Genomic DNA, 24,579 nt, shown 5'->3' with positions numbered 1-24,579 from the left:
GTGTGCAGATTTTGAAATAAAGTCGAAGATAAGAACCTTTGGAGGCCATGGGAGGAAGAAAATTAAGTGGTTTTGCTTAAAAGAAGAGAGTGTGAGGAACCATTTTAGGGAGAAGGTATTAGAGAGGATTTCGGATGGACTAGAAAGTGTACAAGACTGGTGTAGACATAATTCAAAAGTAATTCTAAGCTGTGCAATTGAGGTGCTTGGCGAAACAGCCGGAAAGATTACAGAGCAGAAGGAGGGTTGGGTGGAATAATGATGTACAAGAAGCAGTGACGGCTAAGAGGAAGGCAAAGTAGAAGTCAGACGAGTCAAGAGTGGAAGAGGACAGAGAGAAAAAGCGAGAAGCCAAGAGAGTTGTGGCACAGGCGAAGGCCATGGCATATTAAGACCTTTATGATCAATTAGAAACAAAGGAAGGACAGAGAAAGATTTATTGATTGGCAAAATGTAGAAATAAGGCTTCAAATGACATCGTACATGTGAGGCAGATCAAAGACGCTGAAGGAAGAGTATTATGGAGAGATGTGGACATAAGAAACAGATGGAGAATATACTTTGAGGGACTTTTGAATAAGGAAAATGCGAGGACTCACAGAGAAGATGGGCAGCCTTCTGAGGGGATGGTGCAATACATTAATAGAGTGGAAGTGAAGGAGACCATGAAGAGGATGAAGAATGGAAAATCGGAGGACCAAGACAGGATTCCAGTGGAGGCATGGAAGGCTCTGGGGGAAGAGGGAATTGACCTGCTATGGGACCTGTTCATGAAAGTTTGCCAACAGGAAAATATACCCGAGGAATGGAGGAAAAGTACTCTTGTCCCCATCTACAGGGGTAAGTTGATGTCCCACACAATGAAAATCCTAGAAAGGGTTCTTGATGGAAGACTGAGGAAGGAGGTAGAGATTGCAAAGGAGCAATTTGGCTTCATGCCTGGTCGATCGGCCACAGATGCTATCTTTGGGGTATGACAGATGATGGAAAAGTTTCGAGAGAAACAACAGGAGCTACATCTGGTATTTATTGATCTGGAGAAAGTGTATGATAGAGTGCCAAGGTAAGAAGTCTGGAGGTGTCTGAGGGAGAAGAAGGTATCGGAGAAATATGTCAGGTTGATGCAGGAGATGTACAGAAATGTGAAAACAAGTGTTCAAACCAGCTGGGAGTGACAGAAAGTTTTCCAGTGACAGTTGGTTTGCATCAAGGGTCTGCATTAAGTCCGTTCCTGTTTAATATTGTGATGGAGGTGGTGACGGAGGAAGTGAGAGAAGATGCACCATGGACAATGTTGTATGCAGATGATATCGTGCTGTGTGCAGAATCAAGAGAAGAAGTGGCAGCCAAACTGGAAAGTTGGAGGAAAGTACTGGAAGAGAGAGGTATGAGACTGAGCAGAAGTAAGACTGAGTATATGTGTTGCAAAGTGGATGGCAGTCAGGAGACAGATCTGGAGCTGGAAGGAAATATCATCAGGAAGGTCAGCGACTTTAGATACTTAGGTTCAACAATGAAAGAGGATAGTGAGGCTGAGAAGAAAGTGAGATGCAGGATACAAGCAGTATGGAGAAACTGGAGCGAGATGGCTGGAGTGCTATGTGATAAGAGGGTGCTGAGCAATCTAAAAGGCAAAATCTACAGGACAGTAGTGAGACCAGCTATGACATATGCTATGGAAACTGTGGTCCTGAGGAAAAATAACATCAGCAGGATGGAGGCAGTGGAGATGAGAATGCATAGATGGATGTGCAGTGTGACCAGAAAGGATTGCCCGAGGAAATGACTATGTAAGGGGAACAGTGAAAGTTACAAACTTAGGAGCAAAGATACAGGAGGCAAGGTTGAGATGTTTGGATATGTGATGAGAAGGAAGAATATGTGGGAAGAAAGGTCATGCAGATGAATGTGCAGAGGAAGAGGAAGCGCAGACGGCCAAAGAAGAGATGGAGGGAGATGGTGGAGGAAGACTTGAGGATGAAGAACTTGGATGTGGCTACAGTCCAAGACAGGAAGTTGTGGAGGAGACTCACCACAAACAGGGAAAAGCTGCAGAAGAAGAATCCTTTATCCAAGTGCAAGCAAACAAAGTTTGCGCCTGAAGTATTTTCAGGACTAGGGCAACTTGTATAAGGAAATTAAGACTTCACATCACTTGCTTTATTATCACTATGTTCTCCCCATGACCTGTTGAATGGGCAAAACGAGCGGCTGCTTTACTGCCCAGCTAATTAATGTTGTGAACTGACATGGCTAAATAATGAGCAAGAATGGAAAAATAATTTAAGACATTTTTAAATTAATAGTGATGAGAAATCAAACCTGAGCGTCTCGATACTCGTGAGACTAGCTCAATTTCTAGCATTGCAAGCCAATCTCGAGAGTTTCGGATATTCACTTTGATGCACACCAATCTGTACGTGGAAGAAGACAAAAATCGGGATCTCGAATACAACAGTATCGGTTGCAAAGAAGATCTTTTACGAAAGAAACACTATTTTGATGTTGGAAAGAAAACAATTGAGCGAATTCAAATCGAAGGCAAAAATCTATGTAGAATATCTATATTTATTTTTCTTAATAATGGTTTTTGTCCGAAGATCGTGAGTAAAGTATTTAATATTTTATTTTGTAAAAGAAAATAGGCCTGGGAATCAAATATAGTTTTGATCTTGGGGAATTCTCGAAACTAGAAGACTAAGACATCAGTCTCGAGTGATACCAATTCCCATTCCTAGTAATTAATACTTATAAATAGTAAAATTGCGACATAACGTGCGTTATGTGTCTCGGGTGTTACTGTCAGTGCACAATTCAGTGATTTGTTCTGATTAATTTAATAACAATGATATTTTGTATTTATTAAATTACCCCATAATGAGTAAAAAGTTAAGTCAGAAAACCACACTCTTAAGTTATTTTAAGAAAGATGAAACTGATAAGCATAGTAGTGAAGACACCAAACCAACAACAGAATCGGCGATTTCTGCAGACTCTCTTTCAAATGTAAAAAGGGCATCTAAACACTTATAGGGTATTAACAGTGAGTGGTTTAAAAAATTCCATTGGTTAATGGCGAAAGATAATGGAATGACATGTTCCACATGTATGAAATATGGAAAGAGACAACTCACAAACAAGGAAGTTTGAGACAAGTCACAAACTATGCCATGCACAAGACTTCGAAAAGAAAGCTTGGTTGACCACGAACAAAGCAAGTTACACACTGATTCTTGTTCAGATATAATTGAAAAACGTATACTAGAAGAAACTGGAATAGGGCAAATCGAAAAATCAATTTCAATTTTGAATAACTTGCAGAGAGATGCTTTTCTGGGAGCTTTAAGATCTATGTATTGGTTAGCAAAAAATGGGTTACCACATACTACATTATTTGAAAAATTGCTTGAGCATTGCAAGGCTATGGACTGTTCCTACTTAGAACATCTTAACTTTGGTAAAAATGCACATTATACCTCAGAAAGAATAATGCAAGAGTTGACTGATATTTTAGAATAAGAAATTAGATCTGAAATACTGAAAAATATACATTCTGCAGATTATATCAGTGTTTTATGTGATGAAACTACAGACATCTCAGTTTTAAAACAGCTGATTGTGTACATTAAATATGTTTGTCAACTTAGACAAGAGGTCAGAGTTAGTTTTGTATCAATTTGCAATATCATTGTTGGCAAAGTTGAGACTATAACAAACCAAGTAATCAAAACCCTTGGTCTAGGCTTAAAAACTTGTAATCTGGTGGGCCTAGGATCTGATGGAGCAGTTGTCATGATTGGAAAGCGAAAGGGAGTTGCAAAACTGCTCAAAGATAAAATAGATGGACTCATGGTCAACTTTCATTGTGCAAACCACCGACTGGCTCTTGCTAGTGCCCAAGCAGCTGCTGAAGTGCCTTATTTAGTCATGTTTAATGATATCTTAAGACAATTGTTTTTCTTCTTCCAAAATTCCTCAGTCAGGATGGCTGGTTTAATCCAAAATATACTGAACAGTCCTCAGATTAAACTTAAAATGGCTAGTGACACTAGATGGCTGTCTCATGATTCTGCAATACAGTCTCTAAAAGAACATGGTGAGTGTTATAGCTGCATTGGAAAGAGAGGTCACCGAACAAAATAATATCAGCTGAAGGTTTCTAGGCTTAAAAGCACAGCTGAAGATTTTGTAGCTTCACTAATTGACAAGATGTGTTACCACATTTATCTTATTTAGATAATTGCAAAGGCAAGATGTTGACTTAACTGAAATAGAGCCAGTCTCAGAAGCCAGAAAACTATCCATCAGGGAATTAAAGACACTCCTGGCAGTCATTTTCAAAATCTTCATCAATATCTTTCAGGTGAATGGTCAGACCCTCACACTGATTATTCAGTGTGAGGGTCTGACCATTCACCATGACCATTTATCATATATTGTAGTCTTAGACATTATTACGTTTAAGACTACAATATATGATAAATACATAGGCACAGTTATTAAATACCTAGCAGCAGATTTCCAGATATGCCAATCATTTCCTGTTTTTCAAGACTTTTCAATGAAGAAAGTCATGATCAATGTGAGGCTTCTGACATTCTTTTTGATTATTATTCTGGAAATGGAAGTCCTGCAGTTTTAAACTATGAAAGTACTAAACTAGAATGGGCAGCTGCATCAAAAATGATTAATGGACAATCATACAAAAACCTATATCCAAGACAAATACTGCTGAAATTAGCAACAACATCTGAGCTCAAAGAGTCTTTTCCAAATTTAGTAAAACTAGCTGCTGTTGGACTGGCCATACCTGTGAGCACAGCTGAATGTTAAAGGGGTTTCTCTGCATTAAAAAGGATAAAAACCTGTATGAAGAATCGCATCAGTCAGAACACTCTAAATAATCTGATGCTGATTTCACTGGAGGGGATCAGATCCAACAGATTTTAATCATGAAAAAGCTGCTGACAACTGGACTTCTAAGAAGAAGAGAAGAATTAATGTATAGAATTTTAACCTATGAGCATTACAAGGTTTTTCATTACTTAATGAGAAAATAAGAAAAATCCTAGTCTTGTTTGTTATCCCGTCATGGATGTTTGTGATTGGCGGTGGAAATACTAGTGGTGGTGGCAGGCGGTTGGTGGACTGAGTGGTGGAGACAGAGAGATGTTAAGTAGGTGTCCTCTCTCAATGAGTCTTTGGACTCCTGGAGGTGTCACGTAATAATAATAATGACTATATAAAATATTATCCTGGTTTGAAGTAATTTCTAATAAAATTACTATTTTAATTTGTTATGAAAAAGGGTCTTTCTAAACTCATTCAAAATTTTTGTATGCCCGGATAATGCTTCATTCCACCCGGCTGGTAAAAAATGGGATACAGTGTTCTCTGGGGAGAACACTGTATCCCATAATGCAAAGCACATCGCCTTGGGGACATATATAATGCAATACATCCTACACTTGACCTAGTCCTGAAAATACTTCAAGAGCAAACTTTGTTTGCTTACACTTGGTTAACGCATTAAACCAAGTGCATAATTTCTTGGCATCTTTAATTTATAGTATAACCAAGTGGAAAACCTTCCAACCAGCGGTGTAGCTAGAGTTTTTGCCATCCAGGGCAGTCCCTCAGTTTTTCATCCCTCTCAATACACACCAAAAATACTACAAAAAGTCAAAACAACGTATAGGGAAATAAACTAAAACACTATGTTTATTTTTGAAGTAAAACTTTAATTTCAATATTCTAAAATTATTTATTTAAAATGTTATTTTTCTTGCTTTTCTGTTAGCAAAATCGTTGATTATATTGGCGAAGTCTCTTTCATAGTAATGTAGGTAATTCTTAATCAATTTTATTTAGAAAAACTCCTCTCACAACTAGCAACACTTACAGCAATTGTGAGGAAAATTCGTAGTAGTAGTAGTATTACAATATTTGGGAATGAGATCTCAAGACTGTATTTTAGAATTAACTGCAAAAGTTCAAAAAGGTTCAAAGTGCCATCCTGAGTGGACCGCCCCCTCCACATGTTATTAGTAAAATCTCTAATCCAGAGATTTTACTAATAACATGTGACACCTTTTGGCCACTCGTATATGGAAATATGACGTCTGCATAACTTCAACTGTAATGTCACTTTTGGGTCTGTCTCCTACTGATGAGACCTCAATAAAAGTCAAAACCGGTCTGGGTAGTGACCTTCCCATAATGCATAGAATTATACATGTCCATAAGGATATGTGTTTTGCATTAATGGATACTAAGGCAAGTGATGTGAAGTCATTAGCCTCTATATACGAGTTGAAGGGAAAATTCAATTGTTGTTAATGATACTAAATTGGGAAGCTCTGATGTGTTGCTACAAATGGGATTTGAGCAGGTTAGTACTTTAGTCAGATGAATGGAGATATCAGCTTAAAGTCATCCCCTATGTGACTAGAAAAGATGGGACAAAATATATTTTGTAAGAAGAACTTCACTAGGAGGAGGAAGAGGAGGCAAGGGTTCTAGAAGAATTGGATAAAGAACTTTAGTTCAAAGGAACACAGTGTAAAAGGTATAAAAGTTACTCAGAGAGTTGTAAACACAATGAGAGGAAATGATGGCATAATGAAGGATATATAAAAACTGTTATCTCTATATACCATTAATCATGCGAGATCTGGACCTCTGTGCAATAAGAAATGTTAGAAAAAGTTCACCTATGCAATGTGTGACAAGATGATCAGGGAGAAGCTCAAATCTGCATCTGCATTGCCAGTAGCTTCTCATATACAGACTTTACTCATGTGAGAATGTCAGTCAGTGCATTATCTTATGAACTCGATGAGATGATACGCTTTAAAATTCATCTATTTCTGCTGCTATCACCTGCTATATCATTAAAGTTATCCTTTAATAATCATGTTTCCTTTTACTCATCACACAGCAGTAAATGAAATCTTGGTGTGGGCAGGGGCTTCTTGGCTAATTTCTTCTCATTTAGGTACCTGTGTAGCAAAGTCAGAAGAACAATAGGATGCACTTTTCATATGGAAAGACCTGGGTTAGATTCTCTTCATCATGAATGGAATTTTTCTATGAGTTTCTTAAACTGATGGTAAGTTCATTGGTCTGACACAGAGATAGCAAGTTTTCTCTTGGATAAACAAGCAAATTGGATAGAAAACACACATACAATTAATACACAAAAATATCATCTAGGAAGCATACTATGGATGAAGGATCATGTAGTGCATAATATGTAATATGCATGTTGCAGAGAGTCCTGAGACTGGAGGTGTTATTTGGATTGCATGAACTTGTGACCACATTTCTCGTTACAATCCTTCTACATTTTTTTCCAACTCCTGCTTATGCTATTCATCAATTTAACTCCCACTTTCTAATGTATGAGAGCCTGATACTGCTTCCAGCAAACATAACTTAACTATTTCTCATAATGATGTCCTTCACTTGCAGCTTCTGATGATAAGGTATTGCTTCAAGACAATTTCTACTTTTCTCATTTTGTCATAATTATCCACTCTGTAGTCCACATAAGTTCCTCTTTAACTCAAAACTTTATTTTACGTCAGGTAAAGGCTGTGTGATAACTCTTCCCAACTGGATGCAAAATAGTCACATTAGTTATAGGCAAATCCTCTATCACATGATATAACACCATGAAATCCTTTGTTCCTCCTTCACCACATGCTGTTTATTGGTTAATATAGCTGCGTAAATTCTATTTCCTCTCCATATATCTTTTCATTCTTCTGCTCTATGTCTCCACAGTTAGTCTCACATAATAATTAGTCATCCTGTACATTCAAAATACTAATTTGTTGAAGGATGCTATCTATATATTACTTTGTGCTTCAAGACTATATATAAGCAACAGACTATATATTTTACATTATTGGCATCTATCTCACATCAAATAGCATCATATGTGTTACATTCCACTCCTGCTACTGTCTACATGCCAAACCATTAATTTTCTCAGTTTCATTTCTTTTGGAATCATTGGGAAAAAAAAAAATGCAATCAATTCTCTTCTCTCACTCTGCCATCTCTGAAAATGTAATTTCCTTATATCCTATCCCTTTACTATATTCTTCGTGATCAACTCTTACAAATGCCTATAAATTTTGAGAAGGTGAAAATAATTAATTATCCTCCTTTCTGCTTCGGACAATAAATATAGATAAACTGCAATATCCTCTTGAGCCCACAGGTATCTTTGCATCTTTAAATTGTTATCCCACTGAGATATAGCTAGAAAAACTAGTTTTGGATTTATTTGAAATATTTCCATTCTTATATTTACCTATTTTGAGAATGCCTGCTCATCTAGTAAACTTTATGTTCCCCCTCTCCCTTAAATAGCCCTAGTTTTTCTGCTTTGACACTTTTTCGATACATCTAACTCTAAATCCATTCAACTACAGGTTAGCATTTATACTTACATACTTTCATTCATCAAACTACTACTGTGACCTCCTCAATTTAAATATTATTATTACATGACACCTCCAAGGAGTCCAAAGATTAATTGAGGGAGGGAGGGAGGGAACCTATTCTACAACTCTGTCTCTCCACCAACTACAGTGAACTGCATCATCTATACTAATGCCACTAGTATTTTCACAGACAATCACAAACATCCATACCCACGGTGGAATTCGAACCCGAAGACTTTTGGCTGGAGAGCATATACACTAACCACTCAGCCAACCAGGCTGGCTTTATTAGTATCATACATCACATTTCCAATCTTTTCTTTTTTTCTTTCTTTCTCTCGCCTTCCTTGTTATTATTCTTTTTTTTATTCTTACAGTAACTCTTTTATATATGAGACATTTAAACTGTTGAAAAGTAGTTACAGAGTTGACACTTTGGAGTTCCTTCATTTGGTGGAATGGGGGGGGAAATGCGAGGACAAGACGGCTCCTGGAGGTTGCAAAATGAAGTAATGAGCAAGAGGATGAGGAGTGGTTTCTTTGCATAAAGCTCAGTTAAAATGTGAAATGCACTGCCTGAACGGATGGCGAGAGCACAAATGGTGAATAAGTGGTATGATAGTGTTTTCTAGGAATGGCCTCCTATGGTGAGTATTGTGATTCCACGGAGGTCCAGAATCAATAATAATAACATCTTATTTCAACCTATACCTGTCTTTAGCACCGGCCAAAAGTATCCAATTCATTAACTTTTCCTCATTGCATTCTGTGAGCCCTCTAATAATATAATTATAATAATACACCATCTTCCGTCCAAGGATAGTATTTTTTTGTTTGCATTGCGTGAGGTGGCCAACTTACCTGTATGCAGAATGAGAAAGAAAGAAAAATGACGAGCTCCATATGAAATTGGCTAACTTTTTTTCTTTTTTTTTTAAATCATCACGACGATTTTCCTCATGACGAAACTCCAACTCCGGTCTTTCCCAATCCAAAGGAATACAGGAATGGATAGATGAAAATGCGATACTGTATGGGGACAGCATGGTTTTGTGAAGGGTAGATCATGCCTCACTAACTTGCTCACGTTTATAACACAGTGACAGCTGAGCTGGATAAGGGTAATGGGTTTACAGTGATACTGCTGGACCTTGCTAAGGCTTTTGACAGGATACCACATGGAATTCTAATCAGTAAGCTGCAGCACATGGGGATGGATATAGGGTTGATGGACATAGGGTTGGTGAGATGGAGAGACATCAGAGAGTGGTTTATTCAGGAGTAGAGTCCAAAAGACGGCCTGTGAATAGTGGTATGCCAAAAGGTTCTGTTCTTGGACCACTACTGTTCAATTTGTTCATTAACGATATAGGAAAGGATCTGAGAGGAACTGTTCATTTGTTTGCTGATGATGCAAAGTTGGGTAGAGTAATAGTGAGTGCATAGGATGTCAAAATTTTGCAGGATGATTGGATAGATTGGAGGACTGGGCTAAGGAGAATGGATGTCAATTTAATATAGCAAAGTGTAAGGTTATGCATTTTGGGGTGAAAAGATTAGCAGCAGTATACCACATTGATGGAACTGTATTTGGGATTTGGGATACCACATTGATGACCAGGGATTTGGGAGTGTTGGTGGATAGGGAGTTGAAGTTTAGGGAGCATTATTGCAAAAGTGGCTAAATCAGCTCATCAAATCACTTGGTTACTGAAGAATACTTTGACGAGCAGAGACAAGCAAGTTATTGTATCGAGCCTTCATAAGACCCTATTTTGACTGCTGTGTCCAGATCTGGGTGCCAGGGTTTCTTCTTGATGGGGAGGAGGTAGAGAGGATTCAGAGGCAAGTGACCAAGATGATAGCAGGTCTATCGAATGAACCTTATGAGAACAGGTTGAAGATTTGTGGGTTGCAGAAACTGGTTGATAGGGGGGAAAAGGGGTGATATGATTGAGATATTCAAATATCCTCTGAGATAATTCAGAGGATATTTTTCAGAACAGGACTGGTGTTGGGAGGATTAGAGACCATTCATGGAAACTGGGCAAGAGTGTGGTTAGCAAGGGTGTTAGATCTAGGTTTTTTACTTGGAGAGTGGTGAATGAGTGGAATAAGTTGCCAGAGTCTGTTGTAGGTGTCATGACTGTGAATGAGTTCAAGGCAAAGTATGATAGATACTGTGTGGATGTTGAATAGTTGTTCTTGACATGATGTTTAGGGCCTCACTCGATGAGTCTAGGGACTCCTTGGAGTTGTCTGTGATAATGATGATAATAATAATAATAAAAAAAAGACACAATGTCCTGTTGTCGTTGAACAAAATCATATTTGTGAATATTCGCTTTGTGTTTTTTTGTTGTTTTTATTTAGAATAGCCTTCTGATTAACACGATTTAATGATGGCCCATCTCAATAATTGGCAATATATTTTGCATGCACGTGATAATTAACAATAGATTCGTATAATTAAATAGCATAATCCGTACTGACAGAATATATTTATAAATACATATCATATATTCAAATATGATGACATTTCACTTTACAAGCTGACTTTTGTCAATTATATTATACATTGCTGTTTTTCGAATATAACTTGCGGAGATTCATAACCTCATTCATAATCCTTGCGGAGAGCAGGGATTATGAATGATATGCTGGCTGAAATGTGTGAGGAGATGGGAGTACAGCTTGTTAATGTGTGGAATGAGTTTGAGGGACAAAGTGAGCTGTATGGGAGCGACGGACTGCATTTCAGTAGTTATGGTGTGAGTTGCTTGGAGAGACTGCTGCTGGAAGGTAGAGAAGGGAATAGAGAGAATGAATCAGATCAAGAGGGGAGTGATGTGGAAGAGCAGGAGAGTAAGACAGGAGAGATTGAAGAGGTGGATATGAATGGGGAAGTGAGTGGTATGAGTATAGAAAATGAGAGAATGGGTGTGCAAGAGGAGCAGGGAAACGGGGAGGCGCAGGGTGGACAGGGGTACACGTTCGAGAAAGGTGGATGCTCCAAGAGGAGGTGAGAGCATGTGTAGGCAGGAAAGGAAAGGGATGACCAGGGATCAAGAGGAAACAGCTGGAATTGAAAAGGGTTCTAAAATGAAGAAGCAGAAAGGGAAATGGTCCCAGTCGAGCATGGAGAGATCACATCGAGTGCGTGGTATCAGTGGAACTAGCTGTAGATCCAGAAATGAGCTGTTGAGTTTGTATACAAATGCTAGAAGTATAAGAAACAAGGCAGATGAAATGGTTGCACAAATTCAGTCTGTTCCCCCAAAAATTGTTGGAATAAATGAGACATTGTTGGAAGAGGATGACATCCTGATAGGAACAGAGATGGAAGGGTATGATGTGTTTCATGAGGATAGAAGGGGTAAAAAGGGACGAGCAGTGCTATTGATGATAGAGAAAGAGTTATGTCCATACAAAGTAGAGATGCAAGGCGGAAATAGTGCTAGTGGTTTTGAGGTAGTATGGTGTGAGATAGAGGTGAATGGAATCAAATACTTAGTGGGATGTTGTTATAGACCAGGTAATGTGGATGGTGGTGATAGTGAAATGTATAGTCAAATTAGCCAAGCAAATAAGAAAAGGATGATCATTATGGGTGATTTTAATTATGGCAATATAGACTGGAATGATGAGATAGCAACTGGATGTAAAGAAAATGAGTTTCTTGAGGTTTTGAGGGATAACTACCTCAGACAGTATGTAACAGAGGGCACACGAGGATTAACGGTCTTGGATTTGGTTATCTCATCAGAGGATGTAATTATAAATGAGATGTCAAATCATCCACCAATTGGTGAGAGTGACCATGAGGTGATTACCTGGGTAGTTGCCAGCAGTGCGAGGACCCCTGTGAGAAAAGGGTATATGTGGAACTACAAGGGATTATGAAGAGCTCAGGAGACAGCTTGTGGGTGTAGCGTGGAATGAGGAGTTAGCTGGAAAAGAGATCAATGCAGCTTGGGGGATTGTCAAAAACTATCTAGTAGACAATGTCTAAATGTATTCCAAGGGCGAGAAGGTTAAATAAGGTGGGTGTGAGATGGATGAATAAAGAGATTAAGCATGCAATACAGAGAAAAAGGGCATTGTGGAGGCAGCATAAGAGAAGTGGGAATAACTAATTTCATGAGGTCTACAAAGACCAGGCAAGGAGGGTGACTTGGTTGGTGAGAGTAGCTAAAGAGAGGTATGAACAGCAGTTAGCTAATGAAGCCAAAAAGAATCCTAGGGAGTTTTTTCAATATGTAGCCAGCAAAAGAATGATTATGGAAGGATAACACTGATTGGAGAAAATGGTATAAAGACAGCTGTTGAGGAAGGTGTGGTAGAGATACTTGATGAGCAGTTCATAAAGGTCTTTTAATCTTGTGAATGTGACTTCATGAAGAGATTGAGAGCAGTTGATGTTGGGGGGGGGGAGAGAGAAACTGACTGTAAGTGAGCAAGAGGTGTACAGGAGTTGAGCAAACTAGATGTAAATAAGGCTTGTGGGACTTGATAATATATAACCACGTATTCTGAAGGAATGTGCCAGGGAGTTGACACCTGCCTTGACATATTTTTTTAATACGAGTCTTGCACTTGGTCAAGTTCCTAAGGAGTGGAAGGAGGGCAAGATTGTGCGACTTCATAAAGAATGTGATAGAACTCAAGCATGAAACTATAGGCCTATCTGTGTGTCAGGTGTTATTGTTAAGTTGTTGGAGAAGCTTGTGAGAACTAGAATCAAGAATTGGGTTGACAACAATGGTATTATCTTTGATGGACAGCATGGATTTGCTAAAGGGAGTTCATGTTTTAGTAATCTACTTACTTATTATAATAAAGTGACTGCTTCCTAGGACAGAGGAGAAGGATACACAGTAATATACATGGATTTCGCAAAGGCTTTTGATAGAGTACCTCGTGATAAGCTGACAGTTAAACTAGGGCAGATGGGGTTGGATATTAGATTAAAGCATTGGATTGGAGACTGGCTATCTGATAGGTATCAACAAGTCGTGTATGGGGGTGCGATATCCAGGAAAAGGAAAGTCACTAGTGGAGTGTCTCAGGGGTCTGTTTTAGGGCCATTACTGTTTAACTTGTATATTAATAATATTGGCAAAGATTCGGATGAAGATATTCAGTTGTTTGCAGATGATGCAAAGTTGGGACGAACCATAAAGAGTAGTGAAGATGTTGTGGCCTTACAAGAAGACTTGAATAAATTGAGTGATTGGGCATGGAAATGAGGATGTGAGTTAAATGTTGCAAAATGTTAGGTTTTAAAATTTGGAAAACAAAGATGGGATTCAGAATTTATGCTTGGTGAGAATATATTGTTGGAGGTAGAGGAAATAATAGATCTGGGGGGTGATAGTGGATAAGGATCTGAAATTTAGAGGACACATCGCCAAAATGTTGAAGACAACACAATGGCTTCTGGGAATGATGCGGAGGACACTGACGTGTAGAAGTAGGGAGATTCTTGTTCCATTGTATAAGGCTTTGATTAGGCCACACATGGACTATTGTGCCCAGATTTGGTCAGCGGGTTTTCAGAAGGATGAAGAGCTGTTGGAAAGGGTCCAAAGGCGACTGACTAAGGTAGTTTCTGACCTCTGGAATGTCGAGCATGAGGAAAGATTGAGAAGATTTAATTTGCAGAATCTGGTGGACAGGAGGAATAGGGGAGATATGATAGAGACCTACAAATTGGTAAGGGGTTGTTATAGGATCAACGGTGGAGAAGTTCTACAGAGAATAGCGGGAGATCAGGGGAGAACCAGAGGTCATCCCTGGAAACTGTATAAAGAGGGTGTGAATAGGGGAGTGAGAGGCAGGCAGGTTTTTTCGTGCAAAGTTGTGAATGACTGGAATGCCTTGCCTGAGAGTGTGGTGTCTGCAAGGAGTTTGAGTGTGTTCAAGGCATGGTATGATGAGATGTGTGTGTGTGATTAAAGGACCTCCCAGATGACTCCATGAGGTCTTGGGGTAATAATAACTTTTGTGTGTGTATGTGTTCACTTAGCAGATCCTCAACACTCTTTGAAGCAGTGAGGGGGGGGGGGAATAGGAATTGCCTTCAGCATGTTAATCAAAACTTTGTCCTACTCCTGCTAATGCTTGATGGCCAAAAGTCAAACTTATAACAACATAATGAATTGCTCAAATATCACGATCGTATTCTAAAACTATACGAATGGATATTTATTTTATATTTCGTCATCCACAACATAAGTTTCCTAGGTAAAGTTAAAACTCAACCATGATATAAGAATGTGAAATACTATGAAAAAAAAAAAAATGCTATGAAGAATAAAGCAGCAGAAGAACAAACCTCCCAAATCACTTGAAAAAATAAGATAATAAGAGGCTTTCAAAAACTATTTACTTTCCCATTTCAAATTTTAAACAACGCCATTAATCCTTACCTTTAGCTGCAGAGAATATTTTATTCTCATTTTTTTGTCCCTTTTTTTTTTGCTGTCCTTCATATAAGAAAACAGAATTATTAAAAAAAATATATATAAATGATATTTTCGTAGAAATGTCTGTCTACCTTTTCTTACTTTATAGAGGGGAGTCTTGAATAAACAAAAAGTAATAAAAATTCCGCACGTTGGGCTTGGGACAGGTCATTGATCATAATAAGCACTAGCTTTCTTGCCTTAATAACGTGCTGTTGCTTATCAGTCGCTGAACAATCAACGATTTATTCTGCTGTTATTTTAATTAAACCTTACTTTAATACTAAAGTGTTTTTTTTTGTCATGAGGGCGCTATTGTTAGCAAATTGATAATTACTAGTTGAACTACTTAACGGAATGCGTACAGTTGTATCTGTCAATGTTTAATTTTTTTTATAAAGGTTAATATTTCATTAAATACGCCAGAACGTTTTGCTTTGAAGATTATTAGTGTTCTTTGTGGTTTTTTTTTTTTTAATATTTAGAATGGCCTTCTTATTAACACAATTTAACGCTGGCCCATCTCAATAATTCTAGGAGTTCTGTATAAATGCAAAAATAATCCATATTTTATCATCAAAGCAAGTCAGTGACATTTACTGAGTTGAATGTGTACTGTAACATGCCATTTCAAGGCATTCACTGTGCATATACGTACGTATCCATAAGCAATACATTTGTGTGGCGAGTCTGTCAGCCAAAAGTAGATTTTATTCTAATTTATTTAGAGCATTCACTGAATCATCTGGTGATTTATTTTCTGTAATAACAAAAGTGATAGAAATAAACAGACAAGGATGTTAAGTGGAAAAAATAAAGAGGTGTCAGGTAAGTAAATTATGATTTGTCTTGTGAAGAAGGCACCATAATATCCATATAAATATTGCGAATAAAGCGACCTCCTTTAAAAACTGCTTAATTTGTAATAAGTTAATTAACTGAAATTTTACTCAGAGCGTATCTCAATAATTCCAAGCTGATATCTGTGAGAGGGAAGATACTTAATTGAGTGAGTGAGAGATATCAACAAAACCTCGCGACACACGTTACATACCACATGGTTTATTTACCAGAAACCACTTCTATCCAACAAAAGCAAGATAGAAATGCTGTTAATGGACGGTAGATGGCGCGCATTGTATAAATGGTGTTGTGTAGGATAAAAGTTGTGAGTGAACATGTGATTTACTCCAGAAGTCGCAGAGTAGTTTTCAATCAAAAAAAAAAAAAAAAAAGTAAGCCCAAAATACCATTAATGGAAGGTAGATGGCGTATTGCCCCCCCCCCTCATGATGAGTCCATAGAGTTGCTATGTAATGGTGATAATAATAGTATTAAAAAAAATTAAAGTGGTGATTCTATTCTAAGGTAGCAAGAAACTGAGAAATGAATACTTCAACTCAGTTCCTGGAAGGTGAATGAGGTAGAAGTCTATAATTGTCACAGTGAATGATGCTATTAGACTAGATGTGGGATTTCACCATGTGTTTGTGAAAGAATGTTCTGAGTAACTGACACTTGAATCTGGAATAATCACTAATGAGCGGAAAGAGTGCAAAATGCATAAAGGTAAAACAAAACGTGGTTCAATTACAGACCTCTTCGAACTTCTGGAGTGGTTGTTAAAGTTTTGGAGGGATAGGTTAGGATTAGAATACAGGTTTGGGTAAATAAGGAAAAGATTGTGTATAGAGGTCAACATGGGTTTGATGAAGGGAGGTCTTGTTTCACCAATTTACTTACATTTTATAAGGTGACTATATTTCTGATTATTTTTGATTCATATACGGTAGTATTTCTAGATGTTGCAATGGCATTTGACAGGTTACCACATAATAAATTTATGTATGAATTATTGCAAATGGGATTAGATAATAAGTTGGCTGATTGGATATGAAACTGTCTTTCTAATAGATGTTAAACAGTTCTGTATAGAGGGGAGAAGAGTTATTACCAGTGGAGTCACACCGGACTCTGTTCTAGGACCACTGCTGATTAATTTGCTTGTTAATGATATTGTGAATGGTTTGCAAGTGGATATTCATTTGTTGGCAGGTGATGCTAAGTTGGGAAAAATTATTAGGAATGATGTTGATGTAGATGCACTAGTGCTTTAGTGCGATTTGAATAGAGTGGTTATGTGGGACGACAAGTGAAGATGTCAATTCAACACCAGTAAATATATAAGAAAGTATTAGTATCTGAGAAATGTGATGATTCACTGAAGCATTCCAAAAATGTGAATAGCATCATCAGAAGTAATCAGAAAATGGATGGAAGTGCTGGCATAAGAATAATGAAAAGCTTTAGCTTAGAAAAAGTTGATGAAAATGAAGAGTGAAGTTAAACATATGGAGGAGGAAATTGAACATCTAAAGAAGCAGTTGACTGATGTGAATGAGAAAGAAGTTAATAAGGTAAAGGAGTTAAGCATGTTTTGGAAGGATTGAAAAAAGATGGATACAAAGGTTAGAAAGTGATGCAGTGTATAAAGATGAGGATGAGAGGGATATGAATTGAAAATTAGAGTTAGGATCAGGAAATGAGTTAGGAAATGGACATCCCACCAACACCATAACTCTGTACTACAGAATACAGAGTGATGGTGTTGGTGAGATCCCCTCAAAATCAGCAGAATTGTTGTTTGGATACTAATGCAAGGAGTATCAAAAATAAGAGGCTGAGTTTGTTGCATTGATTTAGACAGTATGCCCAAAGATAATTGTTGTAAGTGAAACTTAGTTCTGAGAATGATAATGTTGGGAATATACACAGTCTTGCCGTAAACACTTTTACAATTTTCACGTGCCCTTTGCTGCCCACAGAATTGCACAGTCCCAGTTCTGTTAGTAGTGCTGTGTGCAACCAATATTTGCATGTTTATCGGTTGAGAGAAAGAGAGGTCTAGCTGTATGGGTCAAAATGCAGTGGTGAAATTATGAGAACCCTATAGCTGTAATAGCACTTCACGAGGTTGGAATGCAGCCACCTGTTATTTTCAGCACCCTAAAAACACTGAGGGTCAGTAGGATATTTGTGTATTGGACTATTAAGCATTATGTTTTAAAAGAGGTAAACCGTGAGTAGACATAACTATACATAATAAATAACGGAAAAACTCACGTAGAAATATTATTTAATAGTATAATTTTCACCTGTGTGTCACAGGCATCTTCAGTACAATTAGGCACAAAAATTAAACACTAACTGACAATTCCAAAAAGCGCCACCTAAGTAGCTGGTGTAAGATAACTAAAAAGGTCAATAACTTTCCTAAAAAAAAAAAAAAAAAAAAAATTAATACAATAAAAAGTTAGGAAAGATTAGCTGATTTGTAAAGTACTATCTCCCATAAAGGGGATAGACGTAAGCCGTCGGATCTGTTTAAGTTAGGAGAATGAAGTAGAGTTTCACATGCTTCTTTATAAAGGCGTTCCATGAGAAACTGACTTTTGTGAAGAACTTTTGTCTTTCTCCAATGAACTCTGTGTCTAGTGAAGATGGCATGTTCTGCAAGTCCAGACTTTTCAGGTTTAAAGTATTCAATATAAGATTGGTGTTCTTCTAGCCGAATGGAGGCAGATCTTCCCGTTTGTCCGAAATAACATAATCCACAAGAACACGGAATCTGGTAGACACCTGGATGATTAAGATGTGGAAGCTTGTCCTTTGGAGAAGCGAGAAAGGTGGAGATTTTTCTAAACGGTCGAAAGGCAACAAAAATATTCAGTGGTTTTAAAATTTTTGCTATACGTTCACTGATGCCTTGTATATAAGGGATGGTAATGTGCGTTATTTCCTCTGTGTTTGAAGAGGGAGACATATTAAATCTACTCAAAGTTCTTTTAATGAAGCAATTCTTATAGCCATTAGATAGAAAGGAAGAAGTTATATATCGTATTTCTTTCTGTAAAAGATCGTCTGTAGAACAAAAGGAGTGGGCCCAATGAACCAGTGTTTTAATAGTTCCTGCCTTTTGACTGGGATGGTGATGAGATTCCGCATGGATATAATGGCCTGTATGAGTCTTCTTTCTATAAACTGAGAAATGTACGTTACCATCTGGTTGGCGAAGAATTAGAAGATCTAAAAAGGCTAACTGCTTATTTGATTCTACTTCTAGGGTAAACTTGATCCTAGGATGAAATGCGTTTAACTTATTGAGAAATTGTTGAAGTTCCATTATATCCATGCGGAATCTCATCACCATCCCAGTCAAAAGGCAGGAACTATTAAAACACTGGTTCATCGGGCCCACTCCTTTTGTTCTACAGACGATCTTTTACAGAAAGAAATACGATATATAACTTCTTCCTTTCTATCTAATGGCTATAAGAATTGCTTCATTAAAAGAACTTTGAGTAGATTTAATATGTCTCCCTCTTCAAACACAGAGGAAATAACGCGCATTACCATCCCTTATATACAAGGCATCAGTGAACGTATAGCAAAAATTTTAAAACCACTGAATATTTTTGTTGGCTTTCGACCGTTTAGAAAAATCTCCACCTTTCTCGCTTCTCCAAAGGACAAGCTTCCACATCTTAATCATCCAGCTGTCTACCAGATTCCGTGTTCTTGTGGATTATGTTATTTCGGACAAACGGGAAGATCTGCCTCCATTCGGCTAGAAGAACACCAATCTTATATTGAATACTTTAAACCTGAAAAGTCTGGACTTGCAGAACATGCCATCTTCACTAGACACAGAGTTCATTGGAGAAAGACAAAAGTTCTTCACAAAAGTCAGTTTCTCATGGAAAAGTGTATAACGACATTGTGCTGGAACCTGCGGTATGGCCCTTGAACAACACCTTGTTTCACTATAGGCAGTGGACCTTCCAACAGGACTCACCCCTGCATGTAAGATGAGAACCACACAAAAGTGGTTGGAGACAAATGTGCCTGACCACATAGCACTATCTGATTTCCCATTGGGAAGTCTTAGTCTGAATCTGTTGAACTTCAACTTGTGCTCAGAACTTGAGATCGTAGCCTGCAAGAAACGACATCTCAGCATTGCCATCCTGAAGGTGGATTTTTGGGAGCATTGGCAGCATTTGTGTTGGTTGTTGCGCATGCTGCCATTAATATGTGGCCTCACAGACGTTGAGCATATAGAAGGCAAAAGGAGACATTTCGAACATTGAACACCGTTAGATGCATGATATACATGTCTTTATATGTGCTGAAAGCTGTAAATGATTTTGTTGTTATGTGCCATCCAGTCATTTTCGACTCTTGGTGATCCTTTGAACAAAGACTGTTCATCCCACTCGGCCTCTTGTCCTTTCTTTAAGAAATTGTAAGTTCAAGTTAGTAAGCTCTTTTATGTTGTCTATCGAACTCTTTTGTGGTCTTCCTCTTCTTCTCATTCCCTCAATCTTTCCCAATATAAGTGCAATTTTCAATTATTCATCAGCTTGCAAAATATGACCAAAATACATCAACTTCTGCTTAGTGATCATCGCCTCTAAAGAGCATTCTGTCTTTATATTCTATAAAACTTTCTTATTGGTCATTGTCTTGCAGTCCATGGGATTCTTAATAGTCTCCTCCACACTCATGTTTCTCATCTCATATGTTCACTGGGCATACACAGATGCTGTATGGTCACTCCGTTGCTTGGTGATGTGCCACACCATGCCTCGCCATTGAATTCTGTTGTATGCTTTTCTGGATGCTTCAACTCTCAGAAGATCAGTCATCCCACACAAACAATCTATCCATCTCAATGGCAGTCTACTCCCTTCCCTCTTTTCCAGGAACGTTACCTTCTATTACTGTTTTGAGAAGTTCTCCCATCCTTTCAATGTGTCCAAAATATTTTAACTTTCTTGTGTCAATATTCTTAATAAGCCTTAAAGTTCTACTGATCTTTTCTAATACCCATTCATTTGTATGCCTTTCAATATCCTCAACAGTCATCTGTAACACCACATCTCAAAAGCTGATATCCTTTTTTTATCTGACTTCTTTAGGTTCCAAGTCTCACATCCATAATTTGCTGTTGGAAAAACAACTGCATCCAAAATCCTCAACTTTGTTCCAATGGAGATAGATCCATCCCTCCAGATTTTATACAGGTTTCTGACTGTTGTTTTAGCCATTCTTAATCTTGTGAACAGCAATTCTTCACATTAATAATGGATCCCAGGTACTCGAACTTGCTGACTTCTTCAATTCTTTCTCCATTAAGTACACTTGTTTCTCAAGAGCTTCCGTGTTTGTATTTCCTTTGAGAACAATAATCTTTGTCTTGCTAAGATTGAGTTGAAGTCCTCTGTTATTACTTAACTTGTTAACTTTATCAAGAATTTGTCTATGTTCTTCCTTGTCATTATAGAGAAGTACAGTATTATCAGCATACCTCATATTACTGATCAATCTACCTCCTATTCTAATTCCTGTCTTGAGCCTATCCAATGCTTGATGCATGATGTCCTCTGCATATATACTAAACAAGTGATATGTTATATATTAGTGAAGAGGAAATAAACATTTCCTCCTCACTAATATATAACATATAACAGGCAAATACTTTGCCTAACTCCTTTTCCAACCTGAAATTAATCAGTCAATCCAACACCTGTTCTTACCATGGCTTGCTTCCCTGTACAAGTTGGCTATCAACCTGATAGTGTGTTGGGGAAAATCCATTCTTTTCAATACTTCCCACAGTTTCACATGCTGAACACAGTCAAATGCTTTGGAGTAGTCTAAGAAACACATTACCAGAGGGAGTTTAAATTCTTTATATTTTTCTGTTATCTGTCTAATCATAGTCATCTCTGCCTCAATTTTGGCCTCAATCCTATTTACCATGATCTTCAATTTGCTTGCATGAGATATTAAATTAATACTTCTATAGTTCTTGCAAGCTTTCATATCTCCCTTCTTATGTAGTGGTATGAAAACCGACTTTCCAGTCTCTAGGCCATGATCCTGTCTCTCATATCCTTGTAATCTGTTGATGAAACACTCTTATCCCCCCCCCATCCCCTGTGGCCTGGGATTCTATCTGCTCCTGGGGCCTTATTGATGTTAAGCTGCTTAACTGCTTTTTCAACTTCGTGCCCAAGTGAAAGAGGTTCCAAATCAGAATTTACCTGGTGAGAGGGCTCCTCCAAATTTTCTTTATACACTCTATCATACAGTTCCTCACAGTATTCTTTCCATCTGTTTTTGATTTCTAATGCTTCTGTTAGTAATACTCCATTCACATCTATAGTGATATTCTTGGACTTAAACTTGTTCTTTAGGTCACGAACTAAATAAAGCATTCCTTTTATAATTGTGCCTTCTCGTCTGAAACTATCTCTTCACATTTATTAGTATAAAATTTATACTGCTTGATGGTTCTTCTTGCTTCTCTTTGTTTTTCCAACCAACTTCTTTTGATTAGTTCCCATGTTGAATCTGTTATCCATGAGTCTCATGTTTGCTATTTGGTCTCTAGTTCCTCTGCCTCTCCTAAAGCCTGTCCTTTCTTGTGGCATTTCTCTATTCACATATGATTTACTAAATCACATATCATTTAGTTAATGATTTACTAATAGAGGTTTATGTGCTGTTCAAGTTGTATCAATATTTATGGCTATAAATAGGTAAATTGGGGGATTTTATTCAGGGTTATTACCAGGTTAACATGGAAGAAATTTTTCATAGAAACATTTCTATGCATGGAGAGTGGTTAGTGAGTGGAATGCATTGCCTAAGTGTGTTCTGAATGCAGATACATTGAATTAGTTTAAGGCATGGTTTGATGAGATTTGTGTATGTGAGAGGATGGAAACAGTAGGAGAGACAGAATGAGAGAGGGATATGGAAGTACTAGAAGTGGAGAAAATGGAACAGTAGGAGAGAGAGGGAATGAGAGAGATGTATGTGAGCGCTAGAAGAGGAGAGAATGGAAACAGTAGTAGGAGAGAGAGGTATGGGAATGCTAGAAGAGAGAATAGCAGTAGAGGGGAGGGAATGAGAGAGACCTATGGGAATGAAGGAAAAGGAGAGAATGGAAACAATAGGAGAGAGGGAATGGTAAGAGGTATAATGTATGGCGACTCAATGATTCGTGATGTTCAAGATAGGATGCGTGAGGAGTGTTTTCGGAAACTATGGCAATTAAGAGAGGTGAAAGGGTGGATGAAATGATTGTGATGGTAGGAACAAATGACTTGAGTGGTAATGTAAGTCGGGCAGTGAGAGATGAGATTTTTGCTTGAGGCTGTATGGAAGAAGGTAGAGAGAGAGAGGAAAAATAGTGTGCATGTTGCCTAGGTATGATAATGACAAGCTGAGCAGAAGAGCAGTAGTATTGAATGACATAATAGCTAGAATGTGTGACATTAGAGGACTGGTATATGTGGATGCTTGGAGTGCGTTTGAGGAAAGAAAGGAATTGTATGTGAGAGACTGCTTACATTTGAATGAGGAAGGACGTAGGCATCTGGAGAGATTGCTGATCTAATGGGTGGCCTCTTGTGGGAATGGATACTTGGGAGAAGGGAGACATCAGGTAACACTGAGCCCAGTAGAGTCTAGAGGGGATAATGCTTGGAATAGAAACAATGGCATTTATATGCTTTATACTAATGCCAGGAGTATCCGGAATAAGGGAGAGGAATTGGTGGCGCAGATAGCATCAGCCTGGCCAAAAATTATTGGGATCACTGAGACGTGGCTGACAGAAAAGGATATAATAACAGGAACAGAAGTCACTGGGTACAGCATTTTTCAGCAGGATAGGAGGGGAAAGTGTGGTGGTGGGGTATTGCTTATGATAAGTGATGACCTATGTCCTCTAAGAGTGGAGGCTTTGGATGGCAGTGAGACAAATGATTTTGAGAGCATATGGTGTGAGGTAGTGGGCAAGAGAGGATATTTAGTGGGGTGTTGCTACAGACCCAGGAGCAAAGAGGATGGGGACAGGAGATATTTAGACAGTTAAGTTTGGCAAGTGCAAGAAGAATGATTGTTATGGGAGATTTTAACTACAGTAGTATAAATTGGAGAGAGGAAGATGCATGTAGCAATAGGGGAATGGAATTTTTGGATTCTTGAGGGACAAATGTCTAAGGCAACATGTAACAGAGGGAACAAGAGGTTCAAGAGTTTTGGATTTGGTTATAGCATCAGAAGAGTTGATAATAACTGAGATGACATCGCTCCCACCAGTTGGAGAGAGTGACCATATGGTTTTGACTTGGAAAATGAATTGACATGCAGGAGTATCAAAGAGATGGGAACTTATGTGGAATTATAAAGCAGGTGATTATAATAGTCTTAGTCGTCAACTTGGGGAAGTTTCATGGAGGGAGGAATTGGAAGGCCGGGATATCATTAGTGCGTGGGAAATTGTGAAAGAATATTTGTTAGTAGCAATGGTAAGTTGTATACCACGAGTGAAGAAGAGGACACAATTCGGAGTAAAGTGGATGACAAACAATATTAAACAGGAATTGCATGTGAAAAAGAGGCTATGGAAGAGATATAAGGAGACAGGTGAAGAGAAGATGCATGAAGAATATAAGACACAGGCCAGAAGAGTGACTAGTGTGGTAAGGAAAGCGAAACTGGAATTATGAGAGGAGATTGGCCCTAAGATCCAAAGAAAATCCTAGGGAATTTTTTAGCTATGTGGCCAGTAAGAGGAG

The 24,579-nt window shown here is 38.1% G+C and overlaps 3 protein-coding genes across 7 annotated transcripts in view; 2 read left to right on the top strand and 1 right to left on the bottom strand.

Moving 5' to 3' along the window:
• Nucleotides 1–24,579, bottom strand: part of LOC150102972 (transmembrane channel-like protein 7) — a 482,602-nt gene that overhangs the window by 384,779 nt on the left and 73,244 nt on the right. The window contains exon 1 of one of the 4 annotated variants that reach the window (XM_090398587.1): nt 15,016–15,085. The exons of 2 other annotated variants lie outside the window; for them this stretch is intronic. The gene's annotated coding sequence lies outside the window, so the exon portion shown is untranslated. Of the gene's footprint in view, nt 1–14,887; nt 14,925–15,015; nt 15,086–24,579 lie in introns of those variants that run through there. One more of the 4 variants, XM_090398589.1, reaches the window with a different exon arrangement.
• On the top strand, nt 3,352–4,143 carry LOC150102973 (uncharacterized). Its single transcript, XM_090398031.1, has 2 exons — nt 3,352–3,402; nt 3,772–4,143. Exons 1-2 carry the CDS (start codon nt 3,352–3,354, stop codon nt 4,141–4,143), a joined length of 423 nt encoding a protein of 140 aa, XP_090254157.1.
• Nucleotides 15,595–24,579, top strand: part of LOC150102971 (transmembrane channel-like protein 7) — a 407,541-nt gene continuing 398,556 nt past the window's right edge. The window contains exon 1 of one of the 2 annotated variants that reach the window (XM_090398590.1): nt 15,595–15,751. In XM_090398590.1, coding sequence (XP_090254716.1) covers nt 15,721–15,751 — 31 coding nt within the window. In that variant the 5' untranslated portion in view covers nt 15,595–15,720. Of the gene's footprint in view, nt 15,752–16,304; nt 16,493–24,579 lie in introns of those variants that run through there. The other variant, XM_090398591.1, reaches the window with a different exon arrangement.

Source organism: Typopeltis vanoorti, chromosome 9, assembly GCF_054136105.1.
Source record: "Typopeltis vanoorti isolate ZY-2024b chromosome 9, IOZ_Tvanoo_1.0, whole genome shotgun sequence".
Classification (NCBI taxonomy): Eukaryota; Metazoa; Arthropoda; class Arachnida; order Uropygi; family Thelyphonidae; genus Typopeltis; species Typopeltis vanoorti.
The sequence above is the reverse complement of the archived record's forward strand: the minus strand, read 5'-3'. Positions and strand labels throughout refer to the sequence as shown.